The sequence below is a fragment of the Pinus tabuliformis genome, chromosome 4_1, assembly GCF_031772625.1.
Source record: "Pinus tabuliformis cultivar Carrire ecotype Pingquan chromosome 4_1, CPIR1, whole genome shotgun sequence".
Lineage (NCBI taxonomy): Eukaryota > Viridiplantae > Streptophyta > Pinopsida > Pinales > Pinaceae > Pinus > Pinus tabuliformis.
Window position 1 is genome coordinate 380,961,326 of NC_142303.1, and position 26,335 is coordinate 380,987,660.

At 37.4% G+C, this 26,335-nt stretch overlaps 1 protein-coding gene across 1 annotated transcript in view; it reads right to left on the bottom strand.

Annotated features, from left to right (window-relative positions):
• The window catches only part of LOC149175887 (poly [ADP-ribose] polymerase 2-like), a 445,779-nt gene that overhangs the window by 326,061 nt on the left and 93,383 nt on the right, over positions 1-26,335 (bottom strand). The window contains exons 7-9 of the mRNA XM_089419780.1: positions 12,671-12,912; positions 12,399-12,528; positions 12,060-12,115 (exon numbers count right to left, since the gene is read on the bottom strand). Coding sequence (XP_089275906.1) covers positions 12,060-12,115; positions 12,399-12,528; positions 12,671-12,912 — 428 coding nt within the window. The remainder of the gene's footprint in view (positions 1-12,059; positions 12,116-12,398; positions 12,529-12,670; positions 12,913-26,335) is intronic.

Genomic DNA, 26,335 nt, shown 5'->3' on the forward strand with positions numbered 1-26,335 from the left:
AGGTCAACAGAATTTTTGAAAATAGCTTTGATCGTTTAGCTCCAAAAATGGATCGAAGGCAGAATTCTGCACGGTGCCTGCGAGGATTTCTCCATTTTATAACCCTCCCTCTCTCTCAGAATCCCGTCACGAAACCCTCGCGTGGTGCATAACCATTGTGTATACTGCGTACTATTACCTACCGGGCGAAGCTAGAAAAATGGTGCTTTTTAGCGTAAATAAGAAGGAAACCTCTCCTTACGATGGACAAAAACCAGGAACCTCTGGCCTCAGGAAGAAGGTCACAGTCTTCAAGCAACAGAATTACTTGCACAATTTTGTTCAAGCAACTTTCGATGCACTGTCAGTGGAGAAAATAAAAGGTTCCAGAATTGTTGTCTCTGGTGATGGCCGCTACTTTTCGGAAGAGGCTATTCAGATAATAATAAAAATGACAGAGGCAATTTTTTATAATAAAAAAATGAATTTTAGATTTTAAAAAATCTAAAATCAATGATAAAATTTATTTTCCTTTTAAACAAAACTGTACAATTTCCATACCAATGATTTGCTGGCCAACTGAATGGAGTTTTCCAGGACTTTGTTGAGTTGGAAGATCCTCCTCACATCCACTGCAACATTACTGGAGCTCTGATACCACAATAATGGCAGAAGTGTCCTCAGACACGTAATTTTATTAATCAGAAAAAAACAATTACATAATTGATTTTGCAAGAGTTTACACCCGAACAACCAAACACTCTTGCAATGAGCTATTTATAAGCTCCATGTCCTAATTACCTCTAATTATGGATCACTTGTTAAATAACAAGTGTCCATTTACATTAAATGCTATTCAAACCAACTAGCTAACTAATCTCCTAAAATAGAGCCTAAGATACGACACATTTGGAGAGTCATATCTTGTTACAACAATATACTAATTTCTAATTGTCTCCATTAATTAATCATTCTAGAATAATAATTATTAATTTAATTTCTTAAATTAATAATTATTTTATTTCAATTTTATAACCTATGATAATAAATTATTTTTGGATCATCTAACAGCTTTTGACTCCTACCCCCATTCCATTTAACAATGCACCCGCATTCACACCCACACCCACACCCTCTTAGAATTTCCACGACCTTAGGTCTGATATATTTCATAACTAGAAGCATAAACACACTAGCAGTGCCTAACTTCAAAAATGACTTGCACAGCAGAAATATAACAGCAATGAGATCAATATAGTACACAAGAATTTATGGCCCAAAACTTATTTCTTATTAGTCCTTCAATAAGAAAACCTTAGGGCTCTCATACCAGAGATCATGGCCCTTTACAATCCTTGTACAATTGCCAATAAATCAGGTCTGTCCTTTGACCAATACAACCTACAGCTGAAGCGTAGTCCATTAGGCTCTCATCGGTCCAAAAACAAAATTTACAGCACGTAATTTACTTGTTGTACATACCTGGGCAGATCTCTTTAGCCCACTGTCCTCCTTGCCTCTTTGCAACCACCTCGCTATCCACCTTGACTGAAGACTTCCGTCCACTTGATGTAGAAAACGAGGGCACTTCTAGCCCTCCTAAAACTGCCCAGCCAACTCCTTCTGGCTGTTGTAGCCCACTGGCACCTCTGGACTGCTTCCTGGTGACTTGGCAACCCTCCTGGCATGCCCAGCTCACCCTGCAGTCCATGCTATACCTTCAGCCAGCTTCCAGTAGCCCTCAACCACCTCAGATCAACACCGCGGCCCCACTGTTTCGCCTTTATCCAGGCTGCTCGGCCCTATAGCCTGCCTGCGGCCCTCCTACCAATTTCTTAACACTCTTGGCCAGGCCTACAAGCTACCTTGACCTTCCTGCTAGTTTCTTCAGGTAGACTGCACTCAATACAGCCCTCAAACTTTGGCACGGACTGTCCTTCTGCTCCACCAAACTTTCCCTTGTGCTACTTGGCCTCCATATCTTGGTTGCAGCTAGCTTACTCCCTTTCTCCACAAGAGGATCTCCTTCATGTCTTGTGTTTTAGCCTCTCCTTTGGCCTCTATATATACTTGTCGAAGGGGTGTGAAACCCCAAGTGGTCTGTCCCTTGGCCTTGTTGGCCGACCTAAGCCGACTTGACTCATAATCAAATTAAATTTATTAAATCCATTTTCTTGGGTTTCAAGCCCACTCCTTTGGGTCTGTTACGAACAAAGTTTGTATTTCACGGAGGAATGCTCTAATGCCAATGTTACGAACAAAGTTCGTACTTTACAAAGGAATGCTCTGATACCAATGTAACGACCAAAAGTCATATACGCAGTGTAAATCTTTAAAATACTTCAAAGAAGTAACTGTCCATTGTAAGACATGTAACTATATATTGAATATTGTATAAGAATTGATATGAAATATGAGATGATTATAAATGAGAATGAGGGCCTGCTTATATACCCTAGGCAGGTGCCCTTTCATGAATGGTCATGTCTCTATGACATGCATCTTCATTACTAATTAACTAACCATTAGTTAAACAATTATTATTTATTATTATTATTATATTTATATTTATATTTATTACTTTTATATGAATTATATTCATAACATTGTCTCTCTCTTCAAGAAGCTTTGTCCTCAAAGCTTACTGAGAATATTTTCTCGTCTTTGAACTTTCATCTTCATTGATACAAGATGATATGATGCTCTGAGTGATAGACAAAATTGTCGTACTGAGAACGAATCGAACCATCCTAGATTAATCTTCCGTGGAATCCTCTGATCTCTGGCAATTTGTGATGAACAGTTATCGTAGGCCTGGATTCCGCAAGCTTCAGTATTCTTGGGAACATAAATTTGTCGTTTATGTTATGAGTGATACTAGTACGTAGATTGATTGGAAAGTTTGTTCTTGTGATTCGAATGTCGATAAATAGTTCTTCTAGTTGGACTTTCCCTTATCATGTTAGTGGTTGTCCCCTTATTTCCTCCAGGCATTGTTGTTGTTGAGTTGGCTATTGAATCATCATTTGGAATGTCCATCGTTTGGACTGAAACTTTTCCATGTGTCTTCACTTCAATAGGTTTATCCTCTGCTTGAGTTACGATTTTGACTAGATCGGTATTTGTTTATTTATCTTCAACTTGGACTGATGGAAAGTTTGTTCTTGTGATTCGGGTGTCGATAAATAGTTCTTCTAGTTGGACTTTCCCTTATCATGTTAGTGGTTGTCTCCTTATTTCCTCCAGGCATTGTTGTTCTTGAGTTGGCTACTGAATCATCATTTGGAATGTCCATCGTTTGGACTAAAACTTTTGCATGTGTCTTCACTTCAATAGGTTTATCCTCTGCTTGAGTTACAATTTTGACTGGATTGGTATTTGTTTATTTATCTTCAACTTGGACTGAAACGACTAGAGACTTCGATACTACTTCTTTAAGTTGTTCTAACTTGTCATTTAGTGATTTCCTGTCACTTTAAGCTTCTTTATTTGTGTAAGGCTTGTTTATGATTCCTTAGACTAGAAAGTTCGCCATTTTCTGAATTGTTGACTTTATCTTTAGTATCTTTCTCTTTATCTTTTAAATTTTTTATTTGCTCTAATAATTTTTTATTAAGGGCTTTTAGGAATAGATTTTCTTTTTCTTTTTCTAATAGATTCTCCTTTAGTTCCTTATCAGAACTTTACTTTTTCTGGTTTTAGTCTTTGTTTCTTAACCTTGGACTTTTTTATGTGTGAAAGTAATTTCTCAGTGTTGTCCCTTAGACGCCAAAATTCTTCGTTGTCTTCTGCTAATTTTTCAAGAAACCGATCTTCGAGATCTTTATATTTCTTTTCTGATGCTTTGTTCTTTTGTTGAAGTTTTGTGATTTCTTCCTTTAATCTTTTTATTTGCATCTGGGTATTACCTTGATATTCTTCCAAAGTAAACAACCTTCGACATTTTGGACAAGGTATTATGTGATTTTTAAAAATCGACAAACACTGATCTTTTGTTTAACAAAATGGACATCTGATCCAAAATATAGAGTTATGTATGGAATCCATAGTCTCTTTGTTCATATTTGAATTAGACTCCATTTGCTTTTTCCTTCAACAATGGACTTCTTTTGTGTTCGTCAATTAGCTTAGGGTTTAATGATAAACCTGTTTTCTTCAATGAATTTGGACACCTTTATGGATTCTAAAAAAAAAATTCCCTAAAATATTTTTTTTTTAATTTTATAATACTTTTTTATTCTCAATTGTTTTTTGTTTTTTTTTTATTCTCAATTGTTTTTTATTTTTTTCTTAAACTCTCTTCTTTAATTTTTTAACTTTCTTTTTCCCTTTTTACTTCATTTTGTTTTTTTATAAACCTTTTTTTTCTATATATATTTATAATCTTTTTTCTTTTTCCTTTTGAAAAGTTACAACCCTAGTGAAACGGGGCTATTCACCTCCTTGGGTTATAATATAAAATATATGTCCACTTGTGTGCCTTTGACTCAGTTAATTTTCTCCACATAAAAAGTAAAACTCATCAGTCACATAAAGAGATTTTGTATTCCTTTTGTTCTTCTTACCTTGAAAATACTATGGGCAATTACCATGAGTTGCTAAAACCATGAGCTAAACCATTTAATGAAGAATCAAGATAATCTTATCTACTCTTCCTTCTCTTACGTATAGTTTTAAAGATATTTGAAAATATTCTCTTTTGACTTTATCATGCACTTTTTATCAATAATGTAGAACCTTTTTATATATATGTATGTTATCCTTCAAAATTTACATCAGACTTTTTTTTTAACTAGAATCATTGAAATATCAATGTTGGCCGTTGAGCTAGGAAAACTAAGGAAATGTAATTTTAGTTACATTAGTGAATTTGTTTTAATATCAACAACTAGTCTCAAGTCGGTTAGGATTTAATCCTAACCGTCCATCACTTTGGAGATTAGGATTAGGGGTTTAGCTCAATGAGCAATTATAATAGCAAGCCCAAGGAGAGGAGAAAGACACAATTTGACAAAGATGTAAGAGAGTGATTTTGTCAATAAGTGTGATGCTCAAGGCTGAGAAGAAAGGAAGTGTTGCAGCAGTGAGAGAGAAATTCCAAAGGAGATTGAGTGTAGGCTAAGGCCATGCCAATTTCTAAGCACTAGTTCGCAATCCCACAAGGATGGCTTGGACATGCTATGCAAGGAGAGTTGCAGGCCGCACGTGTGATGCGGGTTTTTCAGCAGAAGGCCGCACGTGTGGAGGAGAAGCTATGAGTTGGCCATACAACTAGCAGAGCTGCCGATCAAGGCTTTTCAGGGGTAGTTCTTGTGTTTGCTTTCGCTATTTAATTTTCTGACTTAAAAATTCCAATCCTTTTTAATCAGTAATTGCAGAAATAAATTTTTTGGGTTATAAAAATTACTAGGAATTAAAATCAGATATGGATTTTAGAAATTAACTAAGTCACCTGACACGGGGATTCGGGACACGTAGGATTCGGGATTCGTGGTGTCGGATTCGGGACACGTTGACCCCCGGAACAGGACACGTTAGGACACGTTATATATTATTTTATTAAATATATATATATATATATATATTAAAAATTAGATATTATCATATTTCTTACACAAATTTTAATTAATGATACAAATTTATTGATTTCAAACATAGATCTTCATAAGATATTTTTATACACATGGTCTAAATGAATATCGGTTTTCCATTTAAATTTATCATATCAGTTTTCCATTTAAACTTATCCTAGGTTAGGAATTTATCTTTGTTTTTCTACTTTAAGACTTTCTTACCTATCCCAACCAAATAATTTATATGAATATTTTATAAATATATTTCCATAGTAATCATTTCTCGACAACTTCAACTAAAATGTGGTATAGATCATCAGCTCTTCAATTCATTATGGAATATTTTACAGTGAACTATAATTTACTAAAATTAGTGTAACCGGGATACAATGGACTCATGGAATATTTTTTATAATCATAATACCGTTCAGTCCCTCCATCGACTTCCTTGGTTGTTTTCACGCTTATCATTAAGATTTTCACTCTAACCCTAATAAGTATACTCATTACGTGAACAATATGATCATCAGCCATGACTGCATCACCATCAATGTCATGCTTAGTAGTTCTAGTATCATTTGCAAGGAACGCTGCAAATTTATCGGCAGGATTATCACGTTGGCGTTTGACAACATTTTCAGAACCCTATCATTATTCAATTCAAACAAATAATGACATCATAAGAAGTCCAATGATGGAATAAATTTGGAAGACACCGCTTGATTTAGATGCTTTAAACAACCTTGTCAAAGCTAGAAGACAAACCCATACATCAACATTGCTTTTTGCTATTGAATTTACTCGATGTTTCAGACAGGAAAACGTGAACGAGGCTTCCCACGACTGTGAGGTGCCTTTCTTATTCAATCACCTGCAATGTTGATTGTCAAGAGTGGGGACAGCTAGCTGGCCTTATCAAGCACATATGGTATCAACTTCATTCGCTGAGGTTCAAATTTTGTAAATATGTACTGAATTCACCATGAAAACCAGGACACGTCATAAAAATCGAGACACGCTTGGAAATTCATGACACGTTACCGGACACGACGTGTCATAAAAGGACACGACGTGTCCTGAAGTCTGGACACGAATCCGCAGAGAATCGTGTCGGATTCGAGCGATTCGCGATTCGTCAAGGGTTTTGGACGAATCCGGTATCAGAGGAAATTAATAATCATGAGATGTATGAATATTGAATAAGAATAGGATTAAGGGTTTAGCTCAATGAGCAATTATAATAGCAAGCCCAAGGAGAGGAGAAAGACACAATTTGACAAAGATGTAAGAGAGTGATTTTGTCAACAAGTGTGATACTCAAGGCTGAAAAGAAAGGAAGTGTTGCGGCAGTGAGAGAAAAATTCCAAAGGATATTGAGTGTAGGCTAAGGCCATGCCAATTTCTAAGCACTAGTTCGGGAGCCCACAAGAAAGGCTTGCACATGCTATGCAAGGAGAGTTGCAGGCCGCACGTGTGATGTGGGTTTTGCAGCGAAAGGCTCCACATGTGGAGGAGAAGCTATGAGTTGGCCATACAACCTTAGTCACCAGGTTCGAGTTCGAGTTCGAGTTCGGCGACCATGAAATTCGAATAAAGTTCGGCAACTAAAATTTTGTCAATAAAATTCGACATATAGAAATTCGAAAAAAAAATGTATATTAAAGATAGATATGCATATGAGAAATGGTATGGCAGCAAGTCCTGTGAGCAACCATTCATAACTATTCAAAAAATAAAATACATCTGAATCTTAAAATAATTCAATCTTTTAAAGATAGATTGGCATAAAAAATATACAAAAACAGTTTTAAAGAATTTTCATTGTCCATATGACACATGATACATGAATACATCCACTAACACATACAAATAGATATTCTTTTGGCAGTTCAATGAAAAACTCTGCATTATAATTTATAAGATACAAAGACGGTTTAAACTTTAAACTTTAAAGTAGCTTGGGAGTTTTAGAAAATTGTTCATGCAAAAACTAAACTAGAAATCTAAAACAGGAACACAAGTTTTATTCTTGATGTTCCTGTTGCCCACTTGTTATATCAAAAAGTTCTATGTCATCAAGAGCAGTATGAGATGTGAATCCGCTAGATGCTTCAGCACCAGATTCATCAGTGAATTCCCTGTCAGTGTTTATGTCACTATCAATGTACAAATCAGCATCATCCATTGTTGCATTTGGAACAGGATCGATCCAGGGAGTAGAAGAATTGGATGACTCTTTAGCCACATTCTTCAATGCCAACTGCAAGTTACTACGAACATAAACAAGATCTTCTAATTTTCCAGATGACAATCTATTTCTTTTTTTGGAATGAATGTGGTCAAAGGAACTCCAATTCCTTTCACATGCTGATGCACTTGTTCCCTGGCTTAAGATACGAATTGCAAAATTTTGCAATTCTGGTGCCCCTGAACCATAAAATTCCCACCATAATGTTGGATCACTTCTGCTCCTATCATACTTTGTTGATTTTGTTCCAAATAATCCTTCTTCTAACCTGTATGCTCTCAACTGACTTCTGATCAAACCTGCAATCTCTGGATCTGGATTTAGCTTCTCAATAGACTGGATAAGTCCATTCATGATTTCTTCGTCCCTATGTCTTGGTAACCCAAACAATCTAGGGTCCAAATAGCATGTTGCTGCGTGTAATGGACTATGCATCATCTTCCATCTATGATCAATTAAATCCCATATCTCCTTGTAATCAGCTTCCACATTATCAAAAGCAGTTGCAATGGCCTCTTTGCAACGATCAAGGCTTTCATAAACAAAACCCATACAAGGTTTGTCACCATCAACCATGTGGAGCACATTAACAATTGGGCCACAAATTTTTAAAACCTTGTTTGCATTTTCCCAAAAGCCATTATTGAGCACTATTTGTTCAACATTTTTCCCCTTAGTTTCTTTTGAGAGGGTAGATCTCTCCCACTCAGTGTTGCAAAAAACAGCTCTTAGGCTCACTTTTTCCTCAACAACTCTTTTCAGAGTAATATAAAAAGTGGCAAACCTTGTATCACAAGGCCTCAACAACTCTTTTGATGCATTCTTCCTGTATATGCTCAAAGTGAGACGATGGTTGATGATGAAGTTTGAAATTGTTTTGGCTCTTCGGATTGTTTCATTGACCCAAGGAAATTTGGCTAAGTCATGCAACATTAAATCCAAGCAATGAGCTGCACAAGGGGTCCAATAAATCTGATTATATTTTTCCATAATCAGCTTCCCTGCACCAACACAATATGATGCATTATCTGTAACAACATGGACAACATTTTCCACCCCAACCTCTTGAATCGCTTCATCCAAAATTCCAAAAATAAATTCTGATGTCTTCACTCAATCCATTGCATTCACTACCTTCAAGAAAAGTACCCCTTGAGGACAATAAACAAGCACAATGATCAATGGGCGATGACACAAATCTGACCAACCATCACTCAAAATTGTGCATCCTGTAAGCTTCCAGGACTCTTTAATATCAACCAACTTTCCTGTCACTCTGTCTTTCGCTCTCTTTAGCAAAGTTGTCCTTAAAGCTTCAGATCCAAGAGGAACATAGCCCTTCCCAAAATCAATGGCCTTTTTAATTACATTTTTAAAATATGGACTCCTCGCCACATTAAAGGGAATTGCACATGCATAAAAATACTCAGCAACAGCATCATCAACTTCTTGTTTCTCAACAGGTTTCCAAAATTGATTTAATGTTTTCGGCCCACCTGTTTTTGCTTGAGGAGCTGTAGAACTTGATCCACCAATGTTTGAAACTGAATTAATGGTGTTGGAGGAAGACATGGCAATCTCCCTCTCAATTCGCTGCCTCTTATTCACCCTTTTCTGCTTTTGCATCTGTGAATTGGAATGATCTTTCTCCACTGTGGCTTTTTGTTCATCGGTGATCTTAGTGCAGGCTTCAACACCACCTCCACTTCCATTGCTAATACCGAGAAGGTGATCCACTGCTCTAGTCAAAGTGTCAGTGAACTTATGTCCACACAACTGACATGAAAGATTAAAACCATCTTTTTGGACAAAATTCCAAGCTACAGCAGTTGATTTTGGGGGTGCCATTGGAATTAGAAGTCTGAAATGTCTGGCACTGCAATGTCTGAAATGTTTGCAATTTTTTTTGAAATTACATTTTCGTTAGTTAGAATTTAGAAAAAGGAAAAGTGATTAAAAACACTTTGCAGTTTGCACACATATTTATGCTTTTATATCAGTGTGTTTCAAGATTTAGGCTTACAGGCCTGTAGGCTATAGGCTGTAGCTATTACACGAATATATAGATCTATGTAAATATAATGCAGTGAATTGTTTTCTGGGCAAATTCCAAGTCCAGCATCTGTTACAGGCTGGCGTACACACAGAACCTTGATTCCTGAACAGGTGTTATATTGGCTGTTGTTTTGATGGCACAGTTATACTGCTAAATGTTCTTATCAGCACTTTTTAATTTACAGTTTTACTGGCAGTCTGGCAATTGGAATTTGGATGCATCATGCAGTAAGTTAGTAACAATTTGCCACCAACTTTTGTTTGCAATGCCTCTTCTATTTTATTTTATTCAAGGAACAAGACTTCAAGGGTAATAGTTAGGAGATAGACCCCTTACTAAGTTACTTCCATATCATCTACAGTTTCTTAGTTGTCTTTACTTGGTGCCTGTAAAAGCCATAGCAATATAGAGCTAGGAGAGCGTGTGGCAGAACTCCTTTTCGAGTTGGAACCAAAAAAATGCAGCAACCTATGTTCTGCTATCAAATATGTATGCAATTGCTAGCAGATGGAATGACATTGAAAGAGTGCGAAAAAAAGATGAAAGACAAAAGTGTAAAGAAGAATCCAGGTTGCCGCTGGATTGAAGTCAATAAACAGGTGCATTTTTTCATTGTAGGAGACAATTGATGCTAACAAACACAGGAAAATTATGCAAAGTTGATAAACTCATTACAGAAATGGAATCAGGATATCTGCCCAGCAATAGATTTATTTTGAGGGACATGGAGTCTGGAGAAACAGAAGGAAAAACTTCTGTCACCAAAACATGAAACATGGATTTGCATTTGTCCATGGATTTGTATTTGTCATTAATGGGACGCCTGTTAATTTATTTCAACTTGTGGTGATTGCCATTACGCCAAAAAAAATCCCGTCTTCAACATCGTTGATCGAGAGATTATTGCATGGGTGCCAATTATTCATATAATTTCAGGATAAATGGTGCCGTTGCGGAGGTTATTGGTGCACAATAATGTGGGCTTGGATTATACTAATACAATACCCTGCATATTGATAGTTCGCCATAAAGTTTGAAGTTTGAACTCCTACCTGAAGGTTGAACCGTGAACGATGAGCCCTTGTGAACTTCACACTGCACAGTGATACTGATACGCGTCGGCAGGCTGGCAGCTGAGAGTCGAGACGCTGTAGAGTCACGAGTGTAGAGTCGTTTGCAACTTTGTTGTGACTGGAGTCTGGTAGTGGTGAGTATGGAATCTGCACTGCCAACGAAATGAAACCCTTCGCACAAGTTACAACCAAACAATGCAATAATGAAACCGACGAGCAACAAAACCCGCGGACCGCAACCTAAAGCCTAAAACGCACGAAAAAAAAAACGAATTTAATCGAACTGCGGGCGAATTTAATCGAACGTCAGGTGAATTTCATCAAATGTCAGGCGATTTTGTTTGAGAAAAAATCGAATTCGGCTTGAAATTCGAGTTCGCCATAAAATTCGGCGAACTCAAACGAATATGTTCGTTTCTCATTGAAATTCGCCGAATTTCGAATTTAATGGTTGAAATTCGCCGAATCTGGTGACTGAGCATACAACCAGCAGAGGTGCGGAACAAGGCTTTTCAAGGGTAGATTTTTCCAGTTTTTATTATGTTGTAAATTTTCCTGTACTTTCTCCATGGAACAATTTCCCATCAAGGGAGCCCCCAATGTTTGGAAAATAAAAAGTGAAGATCAGATGCAGGGAATTTTCTAAGTGATTGAGTTCTTGTGTTTGCTTTTGCCATTTAATTTTCTGACTTAAAAATGCCAATCCTTTTTATTCAGTAATTGCAGAAATAAATTTTCTGGGTTATAAAAATTACTAGGAATTAAAATCAGATATGGAATTTAGAAATTAATAATCATGAGATGTATGAATAAGAATGAATCCTAATCTATGTCACTAATGTTCTAGAACTTCTATAACATTTCATTTAGATTCCTCAGACTAATTCAAAGCATAAGACTTTCACTTTTATTTCTTATTTTTCTAGTGAAATTACAAGATAGAATTAGTAATTGTTGTTCCAAGGTGGTCACCAAGGAAATGTCTAGAACTACTTCTTGCACGTTCATACTGAAGCTTGAAGCCTATGCAAGAGGTTCTCGCTCAATCCACATTTCTCAACAAATCTCACAGAACTTTCCTACAAGTTAAATATGAGGTTCACTAGACTAGAGAAAGTGAAATAGATTACCTTTAAGATAGTTGACTTGCTCAACTTTCCAAGAGGTAGCTTCTCAGCATTATAGCCTGGACAAGCAGAAAGTTTGGTAATTAAAAATTCCCATGCAAATGAATTATCAATCTCAATAATCGAAGTCAAGAAATCAGATACCACTTGTCATTTATTCTATACATCACCCCCGTATTAGTGCATAAATAAAATAATAGTTTTGCTCATCTCATGAGTACATGTGCTACCATCTAATAACACAAGACTTCTTGTAGTTACATTGTATTCTCTATGAATAAAGTCTGACCTCCATTGAAATAAAAGGATAGGAACAAAAGGCACAAAAGAAAGAGAGATTACCAATCTCCAGCATTTGCTGTTTCATCATGCTCACATTGCATATGAGAGAGATAAATTGTGCTAGGCGATTGTCCAACTTACTTTGTCGAGGTTGAGGCTTAACAATGGTGTCAATTTTCTTCTTTTCATTCTGTTAAAAGGATTGTTGACTAATCAACCAAGCTCTTCCAACTTGAAATTTAATATATTGCATCCTTTTCAAAAATAAAGAAATTGCAATGCAATAGAAACACAATAATCAAAACATGAATTATGTAGGTCAAGCCACATACTTGTTCTTGTTCACATGATTTATCTCCCTCATAATCCATTTCTAACCAAGTATACTTTTTTGGGTAAGGAGTGAAAGTGTGTCGATTGCACCATTGGTTCTTGGTTTTGTCAAAGAACTTTGATTCAAATTCTGAAATTGCTTCAGCACGTGACACAAAAGGACCAAAAAGTTTATCTTGACCCTTAACACCAACTCTGCCCCAGCGATTGTACACCATATATTTTCCTCCAATATCAGCTTCTATAATTTGTCATTCCAAAAAGACTAACAATCTGTTAAAAGGTTTCCAAGACATCCCATCCAATAAAAATAAAATTAAATATAACTTTATGTCATATAAAAGCATAGCATGTTAGTGTTCTCTATTCCAAAAAAAATATATATGAAGTAAATAAATAGCCATAAGTTAATGAAATAACATACTAAAAAAGAGTTAACATGGCTGGTAGGATACAAAATGACATCATGCCACAAAAGCAGCAAGTCTGACTAGAATTATACATTTGGAACAGAACTACAAATCAAAACAAGAACATTTAAAACCTAGTTTTCATCCATCATATTAACACCCACTGACAAAACAAATCAAGCATTTACGAGAGCTATCAACTAAACTTCAATGTCAAATATAAAGCAACCATCATTTTATAAGTCTTCCTGACAATATTGCACTTATTTTCAATAATTGGACTTAACCTTAAAAAAGAGTTTAGACTGATAACAATGAAAAAAAAATAGAACATATGTGTGTGCACATAATAACTTAAACAAATTAACAGTAATGTCCAAAAATGCACAAATCATCAAAGGAACTAGATAGAGCATACCATCACAAGATCAGGTATGGAAATTTCCTATCGCACCTCTAAATTAAATAGCAAGAGAAAAGGAAAGGAGAGTAGAATGAAATGAAAGAGAGCAAAATAGGTCCAAGACCAACATAGAAGAGATGACGGAAGGTGAAAAACAAAGCTCTAGGGGTAATGGAGACCAGATTTTTCTATTAACCTAGAATCCATGGGCACTCTCCCTCCCCTAACTTTGGCGGCCAAGGAAAGGAAGAAAGAAATCAAGTTATGATTCGTGGCTGGATCAGACCTTTTGCAACTATTGCTATGTTAGAACCCAAAATTCATGTGGTGACATCCAAATTTATTCATTAGGCTAGTTCACTAGCAGCAATCCTTCGCTGGACCATTCATATAACAAATTCAAGACCATTCTTGTCAAAGATCAGTGCAAACTCACAGACCATTTCCAGTTTGTAGCTTGAGATTCAGAGGTGGTTCATGATAGATTCATGGCTTATAGGAGCATTCAGAATTTATTAATACTTTGTGTCCAACATGCACACAATTCTAAGATACTACCCTTTTTCACAATTGGTTTTCTAAGATTCCAATGTTGGATCTGATGACATATGAATTTCTTTGTTATCATGCAAGTATGAATACGCTGTTTTCAGCCACAAGCAAGCTGTTTTCAAAAATATGTGAGGTGTTCTCAAAAATTGTTATCCTTAAAGATTGGGGCCACGAATCCGGAAACGAAAAACAAACATGTTCTTATTCGTTGGAGGCATATTGGAGGCATATTAGTCAAACAATCCCATTTCTAGCAACATGCAAGGATGGTGTTAGTTTTACTTGTGCATTGATGCATGTGGGAATAGGTAGGGTCAAATTCATTTTTATCATCCCATATTGGCAATTGGATCCCTGAGAATAATATAATCTCTTGTAAAACTTTAAATGGTTTTGATAGCTAATTTAGACAAATGACACATCGCAATTTGGCAAAGTAACACGTGGCACTTTTATGTTGACTCATATGACTATAATGTTGGCTAGATTGGGCGAGTTGGCATAGGTGATGATTCTGACATTTGTGGCCTCTCTAATTTTCTTCAAGATGCCACAGATGGTAACATGACTAGGAAAAGTGATCTCCACTCAAAGGATTTTTTGGAATGAAACGAATCATATTTTCTACCAAGTAGGGCACTCCACTTGGAGAACATCTAAGGAATATTCCTAGCATCACAAGGATAATTGTATCCATGAACATGAGTTCTCCTTTCCTGGAATATTTTTGGAAAAGGATAATTTATAATTAGCTTTGGATGATGCTAAGCTTAGTCACCTGACACGGGGACACAGGACACACAAGATACGACAATTCGAGCGTCCGACACAGGCACGTTGACCCCCCGAAACTAGACACGTTATATATATTATAAATTAATACTAAATAGATATTTCTTACACAAATTCTCATTCATGATACAAATTCAGACATAGATCTAGATTCTACATCGTAAATTTAAACTTTGTAAGTTTTACAAAGTAACATTATGCATACAAATACAATTGTGACAGATTTATCAATGATCCAATAGGAGAAAGACAAGAAACTGCATTTTTCTAATTAAGTCATCAAAATCAAAATTCCCATATGTGCTCCAATTCCTCTCGCAACAAGAGAATGAAGTCACCTGAGAGAGGAGCCTCATGGCTAACTGTTGTAGAGGAGGGTTTGTTGCCCCATGAGTTTCCCACCAAGAATAGGGCTTCTTAGCCCCCCTGTTTCTAATCACATCAGAGCCTGCAAATCGCCCAGTGCCAGTGGAAAACTTTGCAGAGGCATCCTCCACCTCATCAAGGGATGCTCTATCCTAAAAATTTCACCATCCATGTGAGGAGGGAATCTACGAGAAGGTCCACCATTCAGCCACTCATGGTTGTATATTTTGGGTTCAGTGAGTGAGCCAAACAATGCAAAGTTGTGCAATTCTTGTCCCATCTGCTGACAAGAATATCATGTATGGTGGTGAAGAAGGCCATTGATGATGCCTCATACTCAGGGCACTCACTCTGCAAAATAATGGTCCTCACGGACTCAATCGTTGAATCTCATCCCTCATAAACCTCTCCTAGGATGGGTTGGTTTGTATCTACAAATCGTAGCAAAGTAATGATAGGGCCCATGATCTTAATAGTGAGATCTACCATCTCCCACCAAGCATCATCTAACACTGTGTCCTTCACTCTTTTTGAGGTTGCTTGATCTGTCTTTCTCCAAAAAGACCAAAACTCTGAAATAACCATGGCCCCAAGAGTGGTCTTGACCTCCCTTAATCTCTTCAACATGATGAATGAAGAGGCAAACCGTGTATCTACAATCTTCAACAATGATAGATGGGTGTACTCTAGGACATGCTCCAGGACACATTGGACACGAGGATCGGACATGTGTCCTAGAGAATCTTGTTTGATTCGTGGGATTCGGGACAAAAGGGGGAGGACGAATCTGGTTTCTTAGATGTTTAGTTATTTTTAGTCAAGAAGATTGCCTCACTTGAGGTCATTTTAGTGCACTTCATCTCATTTTTCTTCAATGTAATTTGATCTTATTCAAGGCACAAGAAAATGCACTACTTGAGGAGATGAATTTTATACTTCTAGCTAATTATTAATGCATATTGTGAGTTTTGTTGCATATTTTTTGCTAAAGTTCCAAGGAAGCGGAAGTACCAATTTTTTCAATAGGATTTGATCATCTATCAACAGTTTAAGTGTCATTATAAACCCATTCTGTAAGTTATGTAATGTAAATGATGATAGTATATGTAACAACATAAGTAAGCCTATTATTTTGGCGAGAGTTCCATCCTAGGAGGTTTTCCGTCTCACTGATTCATTTGTGATTCTAAACATGGATGGTCGGCAGAGTTTTTCCTTCCAACCTCACCCCAAAGCTAAGGTGGAATTCTTCATCAAAGTCTTAGGTGAGTCCTAACGTTCTAGTCGAGTCTTATGTAAAAGTGATTTGGGAATAATTTAAGCTAGTTGACTAAATTATTTTATTACAAATCACTTGGTCTACTAAAACATGTTGTGTCACAGATTAGGTATGTCATTTGAGGGTCTAAGCCAAACGGTAATCCCCTTTTGAGGGTTGAATTGTAAAAAATCTTATGTAACAAGTATTTTAATGCATGGTCCCTCATACTTAGACACCATGGTTAAAATATTAGAGGGTGGAAAAACAAAATTAATCCCCTCAAGTGTCAATTAATTAAATTTTTTGGCAAAAATAAATTAAAATCCTAAACCAAAAATTTAATTAATTAGAGTCAAAATTAAATTCATAGAGAAATTAAATTCTCCAAGTGGAAAAATTTGTGGGTCTTAAAAGAATTAATTTTTAGTGGTCTTCCACTAAGGGTGTTGTTAAAAGTTGTCATTAATGTCAATATGCTAGATGTATTGTTGAAGCATACCCTAAGGGGGGAAACCTTAAGCCCTTGTTAACTCATTTTTGATGCAAACCCTAGCTATATTTATATCCCTACCTATACGATGACAAGCCCTAGATTGTTGATGCATGATCTAATGATGAACGAAGGAGCCCTTACCATGAAACCCTAACCTTCGTCCTTATGTGATAATGATGCATGGATGAATGTTGATTGGCAAATAAGATGAAGCCCTAACCTTGTTGAAGATGCCCTAATCCTAATAAATGAAGAACACACTTGGAGCCCTAAGTCTATGAAGAAGAAGCCCTAGCATATGATGAAACCCTAAAGGTTACCATGGATGAAATAATGATGGAAACTCACATATATTATTTTTATTGATGGTAAAATGACCTTATTTAAGGATGGAATTGGCATAGGCTTGTAGAAGACATTGAGCTCTTTCCAACGAGCACTTACATGCCTTCTAACTCCTCATAGGCTGAGAGAAAATGATTTTACAAGTTGGAATATAATAATTTTTGAACCTAGCCGACATAAGCCTACATATGCAAGTCGGCCCCTCCTCCAAAAGATGTGTCTCTTTGCCAAGGTCAAAAATGTGTATAAATAAGGACGAACTCGTCTTTCTAATCATCCAATTCGATGAAGATAACTACAGGAGCAGAAAAGAAGAATATTAGTTCACATCTCGTGAACTAGAAGGGCTAATAAGACAAAATTTGGTGGAGTCTTCTAAATTTTGATTAGGTATATCTCTGTCTCAGATTTGTGGAAAAGCTCAGATTTGTGGAGAGGCTCGGATTATTGACTGTGGAGCTCAGACTTAGCGCAAACCTATAGCAGATTTTTGGAGCTGAGACAGCGACCCGTGGAGGAATTATAACTCGGATTAATGGCCTATGGAGGCTCGGACAAGATCTGTTAGAAACTCGGATTGCAGACTTGTGAAGGATTGAAGTTACAGGTATGTAGAAGCTCGGATTTGTAGTCTACCTAAGCTCGGATTACAGTCCTGTGGAGAATTCTAATACTCAGATCTGTGGAAGAATAAATAAAGTGCTCAGACTCAGTATCTGAAAACTCGGACTTAACATCTGAAGGCTCAGACTCAACATCTGAAAACTCGGACTTAACATCTGACGGCTCGGACTCAACATCTGAAGGCTCGGACTTAATATCTGGGCTTAGCATTTATACCTCGGACCTGTGATAATTTCAATCCTGAAGCTTGTAGACTTGTGGAAAAGCATTATGACTTGTACCTAAGACTTCAGACCTGTAACATCTCTTAACAATTCGGAATTGTGGTAACCTTGATCACACTTTCCCTTGTTTCCTAGTAGTTCGAACATGTCCTTAACATGTGAGCAAAATATTTAGAAGCTCATATTTGTGGACTTGTGCATAGATTATCGAACCTATGATGAGACTTAAGTGCAGAATGTAGTTTGGTCATCCATTATGACATTTGGACCCGTGGCACACAAGAATACTGAACCTGTGGTGGCATTTAAGTGCAGAACTGTAGTGTAAAGAATTAAGGTCTGTGGCATCTCATCTGCAGTTTATGATTTGTGGCCTTCTTCATATCAGTTTTGCGATATGATTTGAATTTGTTGAGGACAGTGGTTGGAAAATTTGAGGACAAATTTGGTTGGCAATTTGGAGCAGATTTAAAATATTGGAAACATATTTGAAACTCTTGTCGAAGACTGTTGAAGAGTTCCTTGGAGCAGCTCTTATGAAATGACTTGGAGAAAACCTTGATCATACCTTAAAGTGATCTTGAAGGACAAACAAGATAGATGTTGAAGTAGCCTTGTTGAAGTGAAGATTTCTAAAGGAGTATAGGAGAACATCCGTTGAAGCCAGCATCAAGAAGCTTGTTAAAGATATTGTGAAGACATCTTGGAAAAGCATTTGCAGAAGCTACTTGGAGGCATCTTAAAGACTTGGTACAAACATCTTAAAGTTGATCCGGGAGGCATCCTTAAAGAGCATGGTGTTGAAGAATCTAGGGCAATTAGATATAGTAGGATTCTTCTAGACTTGATAACAATTTGTGAAGCACTTTTCCAATTTATATTGTTAGCTTGATCTTCTTCTCTTATTATTATTGTGTGTGTGATTACTTCATCAAACTGCTACCAAAACACAAGAAACAAGAACACAAGATATTGGCCCTCTGCCAAGGCAAAACATGTCTATCTTAGAGAGGAAAACCCTTTCATAAATTTCTCTTATTGAAGCTTCTTATTGATCAATGCCAAACCCTAGACCCTTGACAAGAATATCCTCCAAGCACAAGTCAAGTCCTTCCTTCTTCCGGCACTTTGTTTCCCAGCACTTCGTCCTCCTTCTTCCTTCGACAACTGGTGATAGACCTTGTTTATGTGAGCTCTAGAAGAGATACTTAGTGAGATCCTTCACCTATGAAGACACCTTCCTTCTCTTGTCCAACCGAACTTCTTCTTGATGTGTAGTTGCAGAATTGATGTGACAGTACTGCAGCCCTAGTTTCTTGCACATGTGAGAGGTTTCACTTATGTTTTGACTCCTTTCTCCTTCGCTTGTGAGAGTCTCTTCTTCGCTTGAGTAGGAGGCCTTATAGGCCTAAGTTTCTAGCCCAAACAAAGAGGAATATGCAACTGTGATCTTGCTACTGTTATAACCGCAGATTGCCCTCCTTTTCTCACACATGTGACTGTAATTCACCCTTAAATCAGCCCTCTAGACTTCAATTTTGTCTTCTCCTTCTTCGCTGCACTAGAGGCTCCTTTTACTTCGACTTTCTTCACTTTTTCTCAGTCTTCCTTGCTCGCTGATTTCAAAGGTAGATTGCTTGTCGTTGGAGGAGTGGACAACCTCTATATATAGAGGTTTGTCCCTCCTTTAGGCCAACTTGAGGCTGACTTGAGGACTGTAGGCCGACTTGACTTTTCTTCTTCGTTTTTGCTTCTTTAGTGATGTCGTTGCTTGGAGAGGACTTGTGACTTTGCTTGGAGGGATATCTTTGACTCTTATACAAATATATACATAGTGTAACATGCCCTTAAGGGTCTTCAACATTTTCTTTTGACTCTTTGACTTACTTATAGCAGTTTGACATGTACTAGACCTATTTCAATGAGAAAGAAACTCATTGATAAATATAACAAAAATAATATTTATTTTATTTTATAAATACAAAGATCAAAATTACATTTATGAAAACCGAACCTAGTTACACTTTCTTCAACACTCCCTCTTAACTAGGGAGGTATTCATAGATCATTACAAGGTGTTTGGCTATTTTTCAATCTTGAAGAATTCACATAAGAGAAACCGGATTGGCAATCCATCTGTTATAGCATCATAGTAACCAACATTGTTCATAGCAAGGCCTTGACTAACAGCTCTATCTCTCATAAGATCAGAGCACAATGTTGACGAGACCAATGACTTATAGACACTTTAGTCATTGTCTCTCAAGGTGCATACCCACCCAGGTGTTCATTGAGTATGACCTTCTAGGACTATTCTTGTCTTGGGTTCCCAGCCCTCAAAGAATATCGGTCCTCTTGCCTACTCTTATCTTGGATGCCCTACACATCCTCAAAGAGAATCAGATGCCAGATGATTACCCAATCCGCCATTCTTTCTTCCAAAGTGAAGACAAGAATGATATGTCTATCTCTTCCTCTTAATTAGGGAAGATATGCCGAAGTTTCCTCTAACCAAGAACTTGACCAAGCTCCTTTGTAATTAGGAACTTGTTAGAACCTCCCTCTTAGCTAAGGACTTGTCCATACATCAACAATTCCTTCCTCGTGGGTTCTTCAACTGCTAGATCTCCTTCTTCCTTTGACGTCATGAAGTCTTTGTTTGAACTTCTTCTTGGTAGGGCATCGACCATCAATCACTTTCCTTCCTAGATTGTCATGTCATTTCTTTCTTCGTGGAAAGTGGCCTTCTTGGTGTATGTCAAGATCTTTCATCATCTCGCTACTCCTTTATCATTTGACTATACTTCTAAATATTTATCATAGGGATGCTTAGTTGTACTTGCTTGTTCCCATACTTTGATCTAGTAGCCCTTCGTGACTTCATCCTGATATTACTTCAACATCAAATAGTGCTTTGCTGGATGGCTTTCCATCATGACATCTTTGTAGAGTTGAATCAGTTATCTGCATCTTAATATCTCCAAGGCCTTCATGGGTGTCAAGGGTCCTTTGATCTTTTACCTTCCTTTGTCAGAGTTGTCATGCCTTCTTTCGGGAGATGTCTTATACTGGATCTTTGTCAGATAATGATTCTTCGTGTCCATGGTGTTCTTACATGCTTGATCTCTTTCTTCATTTGCTTCTTCTTGGATTGTTTAGTCAACAACCTCATACTCCTTATGAGAGCACTTCTTCTTTACCTACTTCTTGGATTAGTCAACAACCTCATACTCCTTATGAGAGCATTTCTTCATGTTGACCTTCATTAGATTGTAGTACATGCTTTCGAGCATGTCTTTGGTGAAAGAGATCCTTTTATACTTGATCAAGTTTTAGAACTCTTCCCATGACTCAATAATATATATGATGACATGACTTAAACTTTGATGTATACATACCTCATCTTGCTTCTACTTTGATCATCTTGGCTTCATTTGATGGTTCTTCTTGATTGGGTTAGCCTTTCTTGCTTCATCTTTTCTTACTTGGAAAAGATAAATCATGATGTCACCTTCGACGAAGATGATCGACAACCTTCCTATCATAAGGAAGGACAAAGAAGCTGACACCGAAAATTAGGGTTCAAAAGAAGACGAAAACGATGTCTGATGTTGATGAACCTATCAATCCTATTGATCCTCCTCCTCATGAGCCCTCCTCCTCCAAAAGGAGACCCTCATGGCTTAGGGAGACTCTCGAAGATGCCGAGAGACGCATTGCACCAAGGAGGACTTTCCGTGAAAGCAAGAAGCCGAATAGGTATCAAGGATATTTGACCATTCATTCTACTAGAGGAACATATTCTAACTCCTTCAGGACATACAAATTTAGCACGTGGGCAAAAGCCAACATAAGCTCTACCCCCTATCATTATGGCCATCACCTTGGTTCCAAAGGCCCCTACATGAGCCCCCTGCATCATTAAGGAACCCATGATTGTCCCAACCCTTGGTGGGTGATGAATTGCCCAACCTTAAGGGGGTAATCACTGCTATATCATTCACATCATGCTCTCATCCCCTAAAGCCTTGAACAGTTATAAAAGAAAAATCAATAAAAAGGCAAAAGGCATATGAAAAAGGGTGGAAAAACAAAGTTCGAAGTAACTCATATACCACGATTGCTCCCTCCTATATCTATACCCAAGTGTGGGCTTCCTCATCATAGTTGCCCTTGTACCATGGCATGTGGCTTGGAGCCTTCCCTTGATGCCCCACTCTGTTCCGTCATTATATCACATGACATATGCACCATGGACCTATCACTCCCTTAGAGGTTGAAACCAATGTTGCATTAATCGTTATCGGGATAATATCGGCGCGAGGAAAAAATCAAAAAAAATCATAATTATCGGGAAATAATCGGAAATAATCATTTGGTACAAAAATATTCATTTTTTTCATTTTTTTGAATTTTTTTAATATCTAAACCATCTACAACATAAAATAAATACATTGACACATAAATATGATAAAAGAACTAATATATAAGATGTTTAATATCATTTCTAGTGCTAAAATCACACATAACATTGAATCATGTCCTGAATAGTAAGTCCTGACTCCTGAATCCCAACTCAGCCTCAAAATATCAACAAAAACTATAATAATGTATCTCATCATGTCATAATGTCATATACAATAAAATGAAGAAAATAACTAAAGTCTAATCCTATTGATTTCCTCTGCCCCTCTTGCAAGAAAATGCCACAGCTTTCCCTTTCCCTCTAGATGTAGATGCTGGTGCCCGTGCTGGTGGAGATGGCAGTGGAGTCTGATGTGCTCTAGAAGCTGAAGAACTAGAAGTAGGAGCTATAGGAGGTAGACCACATCCTCTACTGGTGGCAGTGGTAGCCCGGGCAGGTGGTGTCACCTCCTCCTTCTGTTCCTCCTCCTCCTCCTCCTCCTCCTCCCCCTCCCCCTCCACTACATCCTGCACTAACCAATCATCAGCAGACTCCATGAGAGGCCTCTCAGCCTCAACCCTCCATGCAGCAGTGGTGTCAATCCCATCCAATGAGATGGCCTCCACATCAGGTGTCCTCTCAAGTTGCCTCACCCACAATCAAAGATTGTAATAGATGTAGACCATGTCACTAAGGCGCTGGGACTCCAACCTGTACAAAGATCATGAAATAATAATTAATAATTATAAAAAAAAATATTGTTTAATGAATTCAAAAATTTATTTAGAAATTTGCAATATTTTAAATGTTTAAGTGTTAACCTGTTGCGCTTCTTGTTGTGTATTTTTTCAAATACACTCCAATTGCGCTCACATCATGAGGAGCTACATGTTTGGCTGAGGATGCAAATGGAAAGCTTTTGCAAAAGGGGTACCTTGCCACCATACATTTTCCACCATGCATCTACAACAAAATTAAAAATAAAATTTTAAATAAACATAAGAAAAAAATGGAATTTGAAGAGACAATGAAATTTGAAACAAAGTTACAAACTAAAAAATACCTGGCATTTTAATCGTCCTATCAGTGACAGCCACGTCAAAGCCAAATGTGCCACCTGCCATCTTATATGTCTCAATTTGTTTAGAGATCTCTATACATTGTTCTGGAGATCGCACCATCTTCTGGACACAGGATAAGAATCCATCCATGATCTCAGCATCAAAATCAAACCCACATGCGTAAGAAAATGCAGGGTTCAGGAAAAGCCCAACAGCATGAATGGGACGATGGAGTGTATTGTTCCATCGCTCATCAATCACTCCCCATAGGGGGAGTTGTCTCTAAAACCCATCATCTCCCTTACCATCATAGTAGGCCCGAATGGCTTCTTTGGCTCTGTCCATGGCCTCATCCAAATAGCCCATTGCGGGCTTCTCACCATCAACCAACCGAAGAACCTTTACCAAAGGTTCAGTAACGCACGCCTCCTGCACTCCCGCCCAGGAATCTTCCTGGTATGAAACTAGTCTGCATATGGCCTCTCCCTCTGGTTTGCAGCTCATTGTCAAAGCACGCCACTCCTCTGAAAGAAACATTCTCTTCACATCCCACATAAAATTCAAGAGGGATTGAAGAGATATGAAACTGATGGCAAACCGTGTAATGGCGGGGCGCACCAACTCTTTGTTGTTGGTGAATCTTCTCATCAAGCTAAGCACAGATGTATGGTTATATATAAATTTTGTAATGCTTTTGGATGAATCAACAATATCTTTGACAAAGGGAATTTTCCCTATGTCCTCCAACATCAAATCAATACAGTCTGCAGCACAAGGTGTCCAAAATAAAGTAGGATGCCTATCCATAAGCATCCTGTCAGCAGCAACATAATTTGCAGCATTGTCCATTATGACTTGGACAACATTTTTTGCACCCACCTCCAAAATAAACACATCTAGCAAATCACATAAAGTTCTTGCATCTTTGATTTGTGCAAATGCATCAACAGATTTGATAAACATAGTCCCCTTGGGGCAACTAACCAAGAAGTTTATAAGGGTTCTCCCCTTTTGGTCAGTCCAACCATCTGACATAACAGTGCATCCTATTTGTGCCCATGATGCCTAAAATCCTCCAATCTTTGGGTGCAGTCACGCTTTTCATTTTGAAGAATCCAGCCTCTGAAATCATGATAAAAAGGGATTTTGTACCCTGGGCCAACACTTGCAATAGCATCAACAGTAGGTTGGAAAAATGGATTATTCCTTACAATGCTGAAAGGAATATCACTCCAGAGGAGAAATTTTGCCAGCAACTTGTCAGCTTGTTCTTTCTCAGTTCTTTTTAGCAATGAACTGATAGATGGCTGTGAACCAGGTGTGGTTCGAGGAACAAAAAATGATGTGGCAGCTACCGGATTGGTTGATGTTGCAGTAGAACCAATGCCACTTGCTTCAGTTGACCTTTTTAGTTGCCTTTTGATTTCTTCTTTGGCCTCTCTACTCTGGTCTAAAGTTTCCAATGCTTTCATGGCTCTTTGGATGAGTTCAGGATTTGTATTTGAACAAGGCCCCACATCTTTTCCAGGGATTTGTGCAAGGTGATACTTCAACCTGTACACCCCCCCGGACATAGGGTGGCCACACAACTTGCAAGTCAAGTTTAGTCTATCATTCGGAGCATTAGATTCACCATATTCCCATAAATGATCCAATTTCCTTAGCATGTTTGTTTTTGAACTTTGAAGTTGCAAACTTGAATGGTGTTTCGGTGAAGTTGTGAACCTATGGGAAAATAAGGATTACAATTTAATATTTACTATTTACAAACTTACAAGTTACAAATTTACAATTTAGTATTTTAATTTTTAATTTTTACATTGTACAATGAAAACCCAAGTTACCCAACCAAAAACAACCATTCCAAAGTTCAAACCCAAGTTACCCAACCATTCCAAACCCAAGTTACCCAACCAAATGGCAAAAACAATGAAAAAAACATAAACAATGTTTAAAAACAATGAAAACAAAAAAAAATTGGTTCCCATAGTCATACCAAGTTACCCAACCAAAAACAATGAAGAAATACAAAAACAATGTTTAAAAACAATGAAAACAAAACAAAAAAAAATTGGTGCCCATACCAAGTTACCCAACCAAAAACAGTGAAAAAATACAAAAACAATGTTTTTAAACAATGAAAACAAAAAAAAATTGATCCCCATACCGTTTCTATGGAGAAATCGGTCTCCTCCTCTTGATTTTCTCCTCTAAGCACTTGAATCAGCGTCAAACCCTCTCCAGCAACGTCTCCCAGCTCTCCTCTGCCCTCCGCGCGCGACTGTGCAAATGATTTCAAAAAAAAACCAAAAAAAACTTTATAAAACTTCGCTGCCGCGAAGCCCCATGATAACTTCGATTTTTATCGTGATTTTTTGGAATTTATCGCAATAATTTCATAAAAATCGCGCAAAAAAAATTACCCGCGATAAATTCGAATAAAAATCGCGATATTTTCATTTTAATGAAAAATCGCAATAAAACGATAAAATCGCGATTTTCACAACACTGGTTGAAACCACCCATTAGTATCCTTGATTAACCCCCTTCTTGAACTTGGAGACACCTATAGACTCTAAATCCCATTATGGAATGGCATGCCACTATGACGTGCCCACTTGGTTCCATGATTTCTAAGCTCATTTGCTCAATTACACTAATGATTTGTTGTACTAGAACATGAGGAAACACGTTGGGTCTTATGCAGGATTGCAGATGGGTCTTCATC